This window comes from Emydura macquarii, unplaced genomic scaffold, assembly GCF_026122565.2.
Source record: "Emydura macquarii macquarii isolate MOO-44397 ecotype Brisbane River unplaced genomic scaffold, CSIRO-AGI_Emac_v2 contig_705, whole genome shotgun sequence".
NCBI lineage: Eukaryota > Metazoa > Chordata > Testudines > Chelidae > Emydura > Emydura macquarii.
In genome coordinates this window covers 17,072,339-17,085,640 of record NW_027130842.1, presented here as the reverse complement: position 1 = coordinate 17,085,640, position 13,302 = coordinate 17,072,339, and the positions used below count along the sequence as shown (strand labels likewise).

General features: G+C 37.0%; 1 protein-coding gene across 1 annotated transcript in view; it reads left to right on the top strand.

The window, feature by feature from the left end:
• The window catches only part of RSPH3 (radial spoke head 3), a 28,094-nt gene that overhangs the window by 8,849 nt on the left and 5,943 nt on the right, over nucleotides 1–13,302 (top strand). Inside the window, exons 4-8 of the mRNA XM_067542226.1 lie at nucleotides 602–747; nucleotides 1,678–1,881; nucleotides 3,357–3,519; nucleotides 6,256–6,342; nucleotides 8,870–9,051. Coding sequence (XP_067398327.1) covers nucleotides 602–747; nucleotides 1,678–1,881; nucleotides 3,357–3,519; nucleotides 6,256–6,342; nucleotides 8,870–9,024 — 755 coding nt within the window. The 3' untranslated portion in view covers nucleotides 9,025–9,051. The remainder of the gene's footprint in view (nucleotides 1–601; nucleotides 748–1,677; nucleotides 1,882–3,356; nucleotides 3,520–6,255; nucleotides 6,343–8,869; nucleotides 9,052–13,302) is intronic.

The following is a 13,302-nucleotide window of genomic DNA, read 5'->3' as shown; positions in this document are numbered from 1 at the left end:
GAGCAAGACCTCATATCTCTGCCCTTCCCCTTCACAGACACATTTTACAGATGAAACTGCTCGGATCCTCATTTATCTGAAGGTCATTTATGAAAAGCTAGAAGGAGAATCCAGATCTCAATACAGCAGACCTAGTCTCGCCCACTTAGAATGAACATACCACGGAGAATTAAAACACACACATTTCAGACATAGCCATTAGTAGATATGCTATCTGTGATCTTTTTTTTATCTTGCTTTATCAGAATTAACTCCACCTGGAACAGTTTATTCCACAAAGTGAGCTAAAACCTGATAGTCTACACTTAATCGAAATAACCTCATCAATTTCTGAAATCTTCCAAATGAAATATCACTTTAGGAATCATATCCTGTGAAACATCAGACATTATGGGATAATATGACAATGGTAGCTCCTACACAGAAAGATGGGTGTAAATATTATATTGATTCTTTAACTTTGTAGTAAGCATTTTATTGTACATTATTTTGACATGATAATTTACCCCAGTTAATAATTAGTTTGCCACATTATACTCATGGCTTTTTTAGTGCAAAACAGAATGCTACATATTGTATTCATCATACTATTGCTTCACAGAGTTATATTTGGAAGAGCTTGGTGACCGCATAATAGAGGTTGATGTGGAGTGTCAAACAGATGCTTTTCTGGACAGACCACCTACCCCACTCTTCATCCCAGCCAAAACAGGGAGAGATGTGGCCACACAGATAGAAGAAGGAGAGGTACAAATGCAAATTTGGGTCTGCAACCATAGCAAGATTTCTTATGTGTGAAATAAGTTTGTGATACAAAATGAAGAGTTTGCCTAGGCAAGAAACATTTCAGAAACATGGAGGAACTACTCCTTGTAGAGAGATTAAAAATTCCCTATAATGTCTAGAGTAGCTTGCTGTGAAGATAATTATAATGTTAAGGAAAATGCCTCTCCCCAAATGCTATTGTTTTACTTCATTGCAGTAAAAATTAAAACATTCAGAAATTCTCTGCATGTCTGAATAATAAAATTCAGCATGAGAGGGCTAGGAATGTGCATATGAGCAGGGTTTGGGTCCAGTCTAGCCCCAAAAGTGACTGTGATTTGAGCTGGTCTGTTGACTGGGACCACCGGACAGATTTAGACCTATTGCACATTGCTATGGGTGCCTTCTTACAGAAAGGTTATGAAAGGGTCTCAGACAGATAGATAGGCTGAGCTGCTGAGGTGGCAGGAACTGCCATTAGAGGACAGGAGAGAATGACAGAACTACCAGTAAGTGTGTCTAATGTTTCTTTTAGATTACAGATAGCATTATATTCATGTTCGCAGGTATTTAGTCTGGATCATACACATCACTTAGTGAGGATTGGAGGAATGCTTTTTTAACCTGTGAAATAATCTAAGTGCTCCATGTGACTGGATTCTGCCCATCTTCCACATAGCACCTTATGCTTCCCTTCTCTTTTTGCCCTATTCTGAGTTCAGAATTTCATGTATTCCCTGCCACAGTTCGTAACATTGCATCTGCACAAAACAGTCCTCCCAGCTCTGTGAGGACACTAGGATCTCACCAGTTATTGCTGATGTAAGCTTTTCTTCTGTTCACCTTGGTAAGACTTTAAATTGATTAGGACCTGGATACATTCATCTCTGTTTAATTTGCTTTCATTCTCAGCTGTTTGACTTTGACATTGAAGTCAAACCAATGCTAGAAGTTTTGATTGGAAAAATCATTGAACAAGCTTTGCTAGAAGTCATGGAAGAAGAGGAGCTGGCCAATCTACGGGCACATCAGTACGCATATGAGGAACTGCGCAATGCTGAGCTTGCTGAAGTACAGCGTCTTGAGGAGCAGGAGAGGCGACACAGAGAGGAAAAGGTATTGATAGGTTAGGGCAGCCCAGGATGTCTAAACACTCAGTGTCTTGATCTTTGATCTTCTGCAAGCTTGTATTCATTTGGCGTTATACCACTTGAAGACAAAGACAAAACCTAAATTAAGTTTGATTTACTTAAAGGGGCAATGCCAAGGTAGACAATTATAAAAACAGCTCAATTTAATCCCTTTACTGCTGCATTTCTTAGTAGTTTCCATACATCAGCAGAATATTGTGGTTTCTATAAAGCACTGATATTCCAACTGGAATGTAACCACTTCACAGAAACGCACCTGGTACATAATGCAGAACCTAGCAGCATTTTGCATTATGTATCTGATAAAATAATTAGTCAAGTGGTTAACTTGAGATTTCCACAAAGATACCTCTTAAAAGAATGCTTGCAGTGCTCTAAAATGAAAAAGAAAACCTCCAACTTCGTAATACACAAAATCCTGAGCATGCACACACTTCTTTCATGGTCTGTAAATACCAAATAAGTTGTATTAAAGTGCCAAGCAATGATGATGTTTTTAACTTCTCAGCAATAAGCATTTTTTTAAAACAAAGGGCAGTATTTAGAAAATTACACCAAGATCTGAGTAACACGTTTTAGACCTAATCTTTTAAAAAGGCTTAGATCCATTAGCTGCAACCGAAAGAACCAGACAGCCAAAAAGTGGTGTCGATTGTCATGGTTGCTCTGGTCTCTCTGAGTGAGCCCCCTAAGGTGTCAAATCTCATGCCCTTACCATCTCTTGGATGGAATCCCACAATTCTCCCACTCTTAGGCAAAGTCCTCAGATACACTATATTGTGTATCGACTGTGCTTACTCAGCAAGTCCAGTTGGATTTGCTGCCTGTGGTTCTTCCCTTAGGGAGCTGTGGCCAACAGGGAATACAATGACTGTTTTTATTTAACATTCAGCAGTTTTATTTGTGTTTTTAATACTCTTATTTTATACTGAGTAGAATAAAAAATAGAATGCTGAAAACTTTAGAAAATCCTTCTGTTCAATAAAACCAGATTTGCCTTTCCCCACCCCAATTGCAGACTCCTTGCTTTATCAGCAATAGGGATTTTTGTGTCATCAGCCCAGTGCATGCTGAGACACCAGAGAAGGGCATGAAGTCTGCAAATGCAAGATCACTGCTTTACAGATGTATTAAATATAAAAAAGGTAAATTAAAGGAACCATTTTGCTGAAATAGTTGCTGAAATGTGGCTTTTGGGCATTTAGCAATTTTGAATACAATTTGCCTGTTTTTAAAAACATTTTTGTCTATGTGAAAGTTCTATGCACAGATAAACCCCATGTGAGTTACATGTACTTATCCAAAGAAAGATTAACCTCTCCCAGTGTATATGCTTGCTGCCTGTTTTAAAAGTTCATATTTTATTAATATTCCCTTATTTGGATTTTGAAAGTAACAGCTAAAAGGCTGAAAGTTGTACATATAACATTCTTTTGACAGGAACGTCGCAAAAATCAACAGGCACAATTGCTTCAAAAGCAGAAGGAGACTTCAGAGAAAATCGCAGCAAGGGCATTTGCTCAGCGTTACCTGGCTGATCTCATTCCTTCAGTCTTCAGTAGTCTTCGTGACAGTGGATATTTCTATGATCCTGTAGAAAGAGGTTTGTACTATTTTTTTTCCTTACATGAAGCATGTAATCGAGTACATAAAACAACCATAAAACTCACAATAACTTAAGAAGTTTACAATTCTTCTATCACTTAATATTGGTAACCCATATGTGAACAATAAAACTAAATTCATTCATTATTTACATTGTGATTGCGTAGATTGGTATTTTAGAAAAAATGCCAATTTTAAAACTAACATTGCTGGTCACTGATATGCAACTAGATCATATTTGGAACAGCAATAGCTAATAATGGTGTTTTATTGAAAAGAGTTAAATTCAATGTATTATAAACTTACATCTTAATTTAAATGGAAAGTGAAAGTTAATGGGACACAGACAAACACAGACTTGAGCTGTAATAGGTGTAATAAAGTTGGACTGGCAAAGAGTTCAGATTTTTTGAAGATCATTTAAAAATCCTGTTAAAAATTGTTTGCTGTAGCCATACTGGTCCCAGGATCTGAGAAAGACAAAGTAAGTGAGGTAATATATTTTATTGGACTAACTTCTGTTGGTGGAAGTTACAAGCTTTCAAGCTAAGAGAGCTCTTCAGGTCTGGGGAATGAAATCAGAGTGTCTGAGCAAATTACAAGTTGGGACAGATTGTTAAGCATAAGGAGAAATACATGTTGTAGGTGGTCACTTGAAATGAAGTGGGCAATTGAGGGTTAGATGGTTATACATAAGAGGTTTGAAATGGGTAATTAAGGGTAGCAGGTAGTGTTATGTGTTACAAATTATTGTAATGAGCCATAAAACCAGTGTCTTTGTTGAGTCCATTGGATTTGGTGTCCACCAGAGTTGTGAATTTAAGTTCCCAGGCTTGCCTTTTGAAGGTGGTTATGCTAGTTTCCTCTGAGGTTGAGTATCGAAAGATCAGATATCGAGTGATTGCTTTGTGAAAAGTGTTTGCACATGAGTGATACGGTGTATTTGTCTTTTATCATTTTTCTTTGTGAGTTCATTCGAGAGTATAGTGATTGTCTGGTTTCACCCACATTGATGTTATTGGGCCATTTGATATGGTTAAACATTATCAGAAGAAGGGAGGAATTGGTTGGAACAAGGATTTTGCAGATTAGACGGGGCAGAATTGGAGACAGAATTTATAACAATTAATTAAACCTTTCATCTTTAGATCACCAGTCTCAATCACAGTGACTGAGAGCCAGATTTTCTGCCAGAAAGTAGGTGCATACAGTTCTATGCATGAAAACGAGGGCATCTATTTAGCTATGCACATCTACATGCATATACAGCAGTGCATCAAAATATAGACATGTGCTTCTGCTTTTACACTCAAAGTTAGGACCTGAAGGTCATTACCTCCTATTGGCTCTTTTTTGGCTTCTGAGATATGAGTTGTGGGTCTCTGAGGAGTATCTAATGGATAGGTGTCCATGACACAGAAAAGATCATCATGTTTGGTTTTCTTGGTGGCAGTCCTAAGAAGAATGATGAAATGAGCCACCCACTCAGCTCTAGAAATGGTCCCTCTTTCCTGGGTTTACTCATAGTGATAGGGCAGTATGCACTGTAACTGTTCATACTGTTCCTTCTTCTAAGGGAGGAGGATTTATTCTCAATGCCGTCATTCCACCTTTCACAAACAGTACATTCACTTACCAACAAAAAAGAGAGGGGTGAGGATAAATAGTGGTAGGAAAAAAGATGTAAGAAAACCAGATAAGATGTACTGCCAAATCCCATTCTACCTTGGGTTCCTGCTCCAAAACAAACATATTTTATGCACATTGATACCATGGATGTCTGCAGATATCACATATTTAGAATTGAATGAAAATGCTCTTTCTGAATTAAAATGAGAAATGAGTTGGCTACTACCAATGGTTGAAATTCAAACTACTGAAATAGAATTTTGAACTTTGAATGCATTTTTTTCTGGTCCCATATGATAAGTCCAACAAGTTTAACAATTTGACCTAATAAATCACCCGCTGACAATCACATGTTTACCTGAAACAGTTATTCTTCTTGTGGGTCAGTCCAGTCATGCAAGCACTGCTCTTGTAAATTTGACTAGCCCTTTAATCTGTCTATCTCTGAAACACTCAGAGTCTTATTATACCTACTTTTAAGTAGAGGGTCTAGCTGGCAAGAAGAGAGGTGTCGGGTCCAAGGAGTTCAATTCTATAATTCTTGCTTTTTAATTTACTAATATAGTGAAACCAAAGTGCACTTCTAATAAGTAAACTGGTGTCATTATTGACAACTTTAAAGTATCCCCAAGGTTTCCAATACAAATGTATTTGATCTTTAGCTACAAGCCACCTGCTATGGCGTGCAACTTATTCTTGCCTGAGAAAGTGCCATTTTTGAGGACCTAAGTAATGGGAGAAATCTTTGTCAGAAAATTAAACAGTTTGGACAGGACAGAGGCCAGGATATATTTGAATTAAAAGTTATTATTCTAAATTACTGAACCTTGTTTTCATTCAACTAAATGCAATTTTTCATTTCTAACTTGGGGCCTGATTGAGCAAGGGGCTGAGCACCCTCAGCAACCACTGAGGTCAGTGGAAGTTGGGGAGACTCCGTTCCTAGTAAAATCAGGTATTTACAGGACAAACATCTTTTATGCACCAGTCTTCATTCATTAATGTGGAATATCCATACATTAAGTGGAAAACAGGCCCCAAGATTCTCTATTGCATCAGTAATAAAAATTACTTTTACCTTGCTTTTTCTCCATAAATCTTATAGATGTTGAGAAAGAATTCCTTCCATGGGTGATGGCAGAAGTAGACAAGACATTGGAGAAGAAGATTCTAGGAAGGGCAGTGCTCGACAGTAAGTTACAAAGTCATGGAACATAATGTACTCTGCTTAACTTTTTTCAGTCAAAACCAACAAAGCAACTGCAGGATTATTGTGAAAAAAAGAAGCAGGTGATATTTTAACAACAGTTGCAATTGTCCAAATGGATGGTATTTTACCATTTTCTTTTCTTTTCTTTTTTAACCTTTTTACTGTTGGACAATTCCCAGACCCACTTTATGCTACTGTTTTATAATTACTGTTCAAGTAAAAAGAATAGGAATACCAGCCATGTTTCAGCAGCACCTCTCTATTAGCAGCACATAGCATTTGAGGAATGCCTCTGACATAGGTTCATGTTATGTTCAACAGAAGTGAAGTGGTTAATGAATGTTAATTGTTTTTCCTTTTGATTTTCATAGTTTTTATTCCTCATTGATTTCACAGACAACAAAACTATGTTCCTGTATTTAGTTTTCCATTGAATAAACAAGAAGCTCTTCTGTTCCTCAAATTGAAAAGCATATAAATTGTTTAAAGCCACCCGTATATAACAAAAGACCTGTGACCTCACATGTAAATTATCCCAACAGTGTAACAATGTGGTCATCCTAAATGAAAGAATAAGAACAGAAAAAAAAAAACCTTGGTCATGATTGTCTGAAAAATTATGTGGCTTGTAACTTTCCACTGTTAATTTTAGATGTAATCAATATGTTGTTCAGGAACAGCATTAATCAGTCAGATTTTTCATGGAGACATCTGCTTGGCTCTTCAGCAGTCAATAATACTATACTTTCCCCTGAACTGAAGCAATAGTTAATCACATAAATGAACTAGTCTCTGCTTCTTGACTGGCTCATCAGATCTTAACAATATTTTTTTTAAATGTATATCTTTATAGGCTGCAGTTAAAGAACCAAACAATCTTAAACCATGCAATAATCATAGTTATAATTAATGCATATCATGTGCGTGGTCCCAGATTAGATTAAAATTATTTTTAAACACACTTTTGGCCTTTTTTGTATATACCTCTTCCTCATGGTGACACTGTAGGTCAGACATAAGGTTGTTTGCATGCCCTAACTGTACATTTTTATACCTTAACTTTGGATTCTTTGTCTTAAGTCTGAATTTCCTGGTTCTATAATATAGGCCTCATTTCTTTGATAATTACAACTTTCCTCTTATGTATTTTACTCTAAATTACTGATATATATTTCTCAAACTTAACTCTTTCCTAATGTAATTTTGTCTGGGAAATGTTTTTTTTTTTTATTAAAAAGTTCATGCATGAACACTCAACAAGCACTACAAAGAGAATGTTACCATGTGACTGATATACCTTATGCCTGGAAGATATGTAGTATCCATCTTATTTTTTTTTACATTTGCTTTTAACTTTTAAGGCCAGATTCACCAGTGTGTTCTGGCTGCTTTGCATCACCCTACAGCAGCACAAAGTAGTTGGAGCATGCTGACTGATTAACAGTTACTTTGCCCTCCTGCCCTCTACATTCCTTTGCACCAGTCTATTTTTCCTCCGCCTGCCATACTTATTTAGTATGTCTGTTGTTTTAAAAAATTACCCATTGCGTCAGATTTACTAAAAATCATCTGTCTGCCAGTTTTTGTGTAGATAGCTGGGCTGAGACCTTTTGGGACAAAAATAAAAAGATCAAATTGAGTGCTTCATTTCTCATGGGATCCATTTTTTTGAATTAATTTTAAATTGGAAATTAATTAATAGATTTACTTCTAAGTTCACAGAAAATTTATTCTGTACCCAAAGAGTAAGCACTGTAGTTTTGGGGACGATACATAGCAGAGAGAGTGTATTCCTGTGTTAAATGCAAAACTCAACTCCGTCTTAACTGTGGAGCTGTACTAGCACCTCTATTCTGTTCCATTGTCTGGTTTTTTTGTTTGTTTGTTTGTTTTGTTTTTTAAAATCTTTTTTGGTTAATTTTTGGGCTGTTTTAATTTGTTATGTTTATTACTCAATTTTTTTTTAAATGGGATCCACTCTTTGTGATATATATTGATCTTTGAGGGGATAAACAGTTTTATTTTGCTGCTGCTTTTGTTTTAATGAAAGTGATCTTCCACTGCACTGCCCTCCAGAAATATAATATGTTAGATTTTTCTTGCTTTGGAGGGATCCCTTGCTTTCATTATTTACTATTTTGGGTTATAACAAAAATAATGCTGTGCACAGCCTGCCTCCTCAATAGCACTTGGTCCTGGCATGGTGACCTGCTCCAGCAGTTATGGAGGAACAGATATAAGAGAAGGGGGATAATAAAACAATTGAACAGTACCTTTTAAAATAACTGCCCTGAGGTAACTTAGAGCTAATTTGGCTAAGAATATATCACAGTCTCAGGAAGTATTTTTCCGCCTCAAATAAAATTTTCTGTTTACACTCTTATATTTTACTGTTGCCCTATGAGTTAATCAGTAGTGTAATAATATATAAAATCATCTCTTAATATTGCATTCTTTTATCCATAAACATTTCTCCTCTGCCCGTTAGTAACTACGTTTGTCATTTCAGCATTGATTCGTGAAGTGGTTGAAAAGAGGTTAGATGCATTTGATCAGGCAGAAGCATCTGGTCAGCCTGCTGGGCAAACAGAAGCATCTCATCAAGGCTCTGTTCAAATAGAGGCATCACGTCAAACAGAAACTCGGGAGCCTGAAACTAAGTGAAGACCAAACCAAACAGCAAGTAATCAGGTAATGGCCAATAAACAGTTGGCCTAGTCAAACCAAGATGTGTTCACAGCTATTTACAAATCTTGTACATTAGCTTTGGTTAAGGACACCAAACAATAAGATTATCAAAGCCTAAAATAATTTTAAAAAAATATTGACATAGCTAACTTGACTAAAGAAGAATTCAGGGAGGTTACTACTAACAAACTACAGAAGGATCTGAGTGAAATTCTATACAGGGATCAGTTCAGCATTGAGGATGCATTTCTATATAACCAGCCCAAGTGCAGGTTCTTTAAATTGAAAAAGTAGTGCTGCCTGACACTTCATACAAGGGGCTGTGATGCGGAGAAAAATATATTAACTTCACACTAATAGACAGAAACATTTGCATGTTTTCATGCAGCAATATACTATTATCTTAATATTTTTAATCTCAGATCAGGAATGTAAATTCCCCAAATCTCAATCCCTCCACATTTATTTCACTTTTCATGCAGCATAGCTATCAAGACATAGTCAGACCTTTGTCTTGTCTCTCTCACCAACAGAAGTTGGTCCAATAAAAGATGTTACCTCACCCACCCTTGCCTCTCTAAAGTCAGACTTGACAGTTCTGGAAAGGTGATTAAAAACAGATCTATCAGTCTTAGAATTGTGAAAGCCCTGTTTCCTATGAACTGAAATGGGTTACCTCAGATTAATTATGGACACCTGCGGCTAATTTAAAAACCTCTCCCAGTGAGAGAGAGAAGAGGAAAGGGAAGGGAAGCAAGTTGTAGAAAGGTGGTTTAGAGCTAAGGGAAAAGGCTTCTTCTAGGTAAAGAGCTGTTTTTCTGTATAAGGGAAATCTTGTGTGTATTTCTGTTTGGGGAGGGGCCAACATAAGAAGAGGCAGTGCCCCAGTGGAAGTTCGGAAATGTATTTTTGGGGGGGGGGTTGTTTAAAAAACACCCCTGCAGCCTACTCTGTAAAATGTTGTAAATAAACTAACATGAAGAACTAAACTTCCAGAGTAGGACTGATTTACCCCCGATTCTCCCAACACCAGAGGGAGAAATGTTGAGCCTTGATGTGATGAAAAAGGTGTGTTGTCACTACCTGATCCTGTTTGTTTTGGAGGATAGTATGTCATACAACTCTTAAAATCAGAACAGCTTAAGAGTATCCTCTAGGGAAACAAAGAGCAAATTTTAAAATGCTAACTTGCAAAATGTTAATTTTCATTTTGTTTTGATAGCTATGCAGCACTACAAATACAGGAATTAATAATTTATGTAGAGAGCAATCTAATTCTCATTGGTGGGTCTTCAGTATAGGTAAAAAACAAAAGCATTTTTTCAGCAAGTGTTAAAATAATAAGGAAGAGTAAATTACATCTGTGTTTTGACTTTTAATGTGTTTGTCACAAACAAAGGTAATTATGAAACTGTAAATGCTGTCATATAATTTAATTAGGTGTTAGTGATTTAATTTGATACATACCTTTTAAAAAGCATAACACCTTTGCTGAAAGTTTTTATATTTTACCATTAGATGTCAGTAGTATAATTTAAACCAAAATAACCTTTACCTCTTCTTACATTTTTTCTCTTATACACATACTCCCAGCATCTGTTGTTTTCAGTTTCCATGGGTGGCTGAGGCTGTATATACATAAATTTAGCATTTGTAATTTGCAGCCTATTTCAGGGTAGAATCCTTCATAGCATTGTTCCTGATCACCATACATTTTGAGTTGTGTGAGAGTTTTGCTAGAAGCTCCCCAGACTTAGCTAACATTAATTTATGAACTCTACTCCCACTAAGTGCTCTAAATAGATAAGAGATTACTTAGGAAACCATTGTCAGATTTATTGGTGTGCCCTTTAGGTATGAGATAGTATCATCTCCAGTACCTTTTCTAATAAAAAATCCTAAAACTGAAATCTCAATCAAAATTCCTACATTCCAAATCTGACAACTCAAATATGGCTGCAGCAGAAGTGGGGGAGAGTTAGGCCCATTATAGGGTGCTCCTTCCACCCTAAGTACAATTCTGGCCCTTACATTTCTGGTGCAGAAGAACCAGGGCTGTGTAGCATGAATAATAATACTAAATTCCACATAAGGAGGACTGATTTGGCAGGCAGAATTCTGGGGCAAGAGCATGCTGCACCTTGGAAAATGATGCAGTGGTGACTATTGCTGTGTACATTTCCTTTGTTCTCATAGAGTCTTTGTCTATCTAGGAGAGCTTCTGCCAATGAAAAGTCTTGCTTCATTCTCCTCACCCACTCAGTGCTGGCAGAGACTTAAAGCCACAGTCTTGCCTTGGGTTTGTTTTTTTTTTAGTTCTACTTCCCTATACATTCAGTGTTAAATGTACCAGGTACCGATGGCAAAATGCACCTGCACTGCTGCCCCATGTACTTGGTACATATTGACATTCCAAGTAGAACATTGCCTCTTAAAAGAACACCTCTGCATTCCACTGCATCAAAGCAGTTTAATAATTAACTATGCTGATGAAAATAGCCCCACCTTGTCAAAACTCTCTTGTTCCACCTCTCTGTGCTACTGTGTGCGGTAATCAGCATGCTAGGTCCAGATCTTAAGAGATTTTTAAAAAATTCAACACTAATAGACAATTCAGTATTACACATTATATATTCTAAATGAGGGCATCTCAAAGTGTTTCATCATGTGAATTACAATTTCATGCAGATACTGTCTCATGGACCACTTGCTCTTCTATCATCAATGGCACATGCTACCTTCCCTCCCATTTGGAATCATAACATCCTTATGCCAACGAGATCAATTGCTTCACATAGAAAAGTCATATTGGAAAGTGTTTAGTGTAGTGTAGCTGTCTTTTAATTAAATTTAGAAGTTGAAAATAAAGAGGAGTCAACACCATATGACCAGTGAATTCTCCATGGCCCACTAACCACAGTTTGAGCTACCGCACATTTGAATGCATGCTGCTTAACTGACTGCCCAGTGGTTGAGAAAAACATGTATTGGTTATTTGAATTCAAAGGCAGGACAGTAGACTCTTGGGTAGTTTTTAAAGATTGTCTATACTTTAGTAAAAACCCCCTTATGTTTATTAAGCTTTGACAATAATCAACATGCAATATTCCATTTCAGTCTTTTGGTAGATTGTCATCTTATCACCTATCAAAGTTGTCACCAGTTTCTTAATGCACAACATGTGCACATATCTGAAATTTCACTACATATTTTTGTGGACATTTGTAAGTGACAGAACAATTTCTTTTTATGGCACACAAGACTGGGTTAAAAAAAACCTGCAGTGAAATCCTGGTTCAATTGAAATCAGTGGCAGGTTTGCCTGTGATATCGGGAACTGAACCTTTAAGTGGCTTAGCTGCAGAGATAGGAAGAGTTAGTCTGAAGAATCCCACATGTTGTTATGCAGATACAGTTGAAACTGGTCACTGAATAAAGCGTATCTCTTTCAAACATGTTGAGCCAAGAGTGATTCCTGGACCCCAGGAGTCATTAGAAATTAAAGAAAATAACCTGAGTAGAAGAATGGAATAGCTAAAAGCTCCATCAGAGCTGAAATTTGCTGGAAATGTGGAAGCCAGTTGGAAGCTATTTAAACAGCGCTTCATTCTGTATATGCAAGCCATGGGTGCCAGTGATAAGGAAGACAGCCAGAAGGTAGTCTTTTTTCTGACAATAGCAAGTTCTGATGCACTTGATGTGTTTAACAGTTTTTTGTTAACTCAAGCACAGACAGCTTACTATTAAACTGTGTTACAGAAATTTGAGTTGTTTTGCACTCCACATAAAAATGAAGCATATGAGGAAGATTTTTCACCTGAGAATACAAAAAGAAAGTGAAACTATAAAAGTTCGATTGCTCTAAGAGTTTATCTACATAGCAAAAAATGTGCAAAGGCAAGCCTATCCTAAGCCTAGCTTGAATCTAGCTAGTACAGATGGCATTAGCAGTGAAGACATAGAGCAGTGTGGGCTTCAGAGCGGGCTAGAGAGCCTAGTATGTACCAACGCTCAGTGCCAGGCTTGTGCTATCCATTAAAAAGCCCGCACTGGACTGTCTTCATTGCTACTAGCTAGATTCAGCCTAACTCAGGTGAGCTAGCCTTTCCATGGCTTTTGTTGTGTAGATATACCCTAGGTCTGAAGAGCCAATATTGCAATTCTGGGAGGCTGAGTCCCTGATAAAAGATCAGATTGAGATTGGAATCTGGAATGAAAAACTCAGAGAGAGACTACTGAGAGGTGCAGAATTAA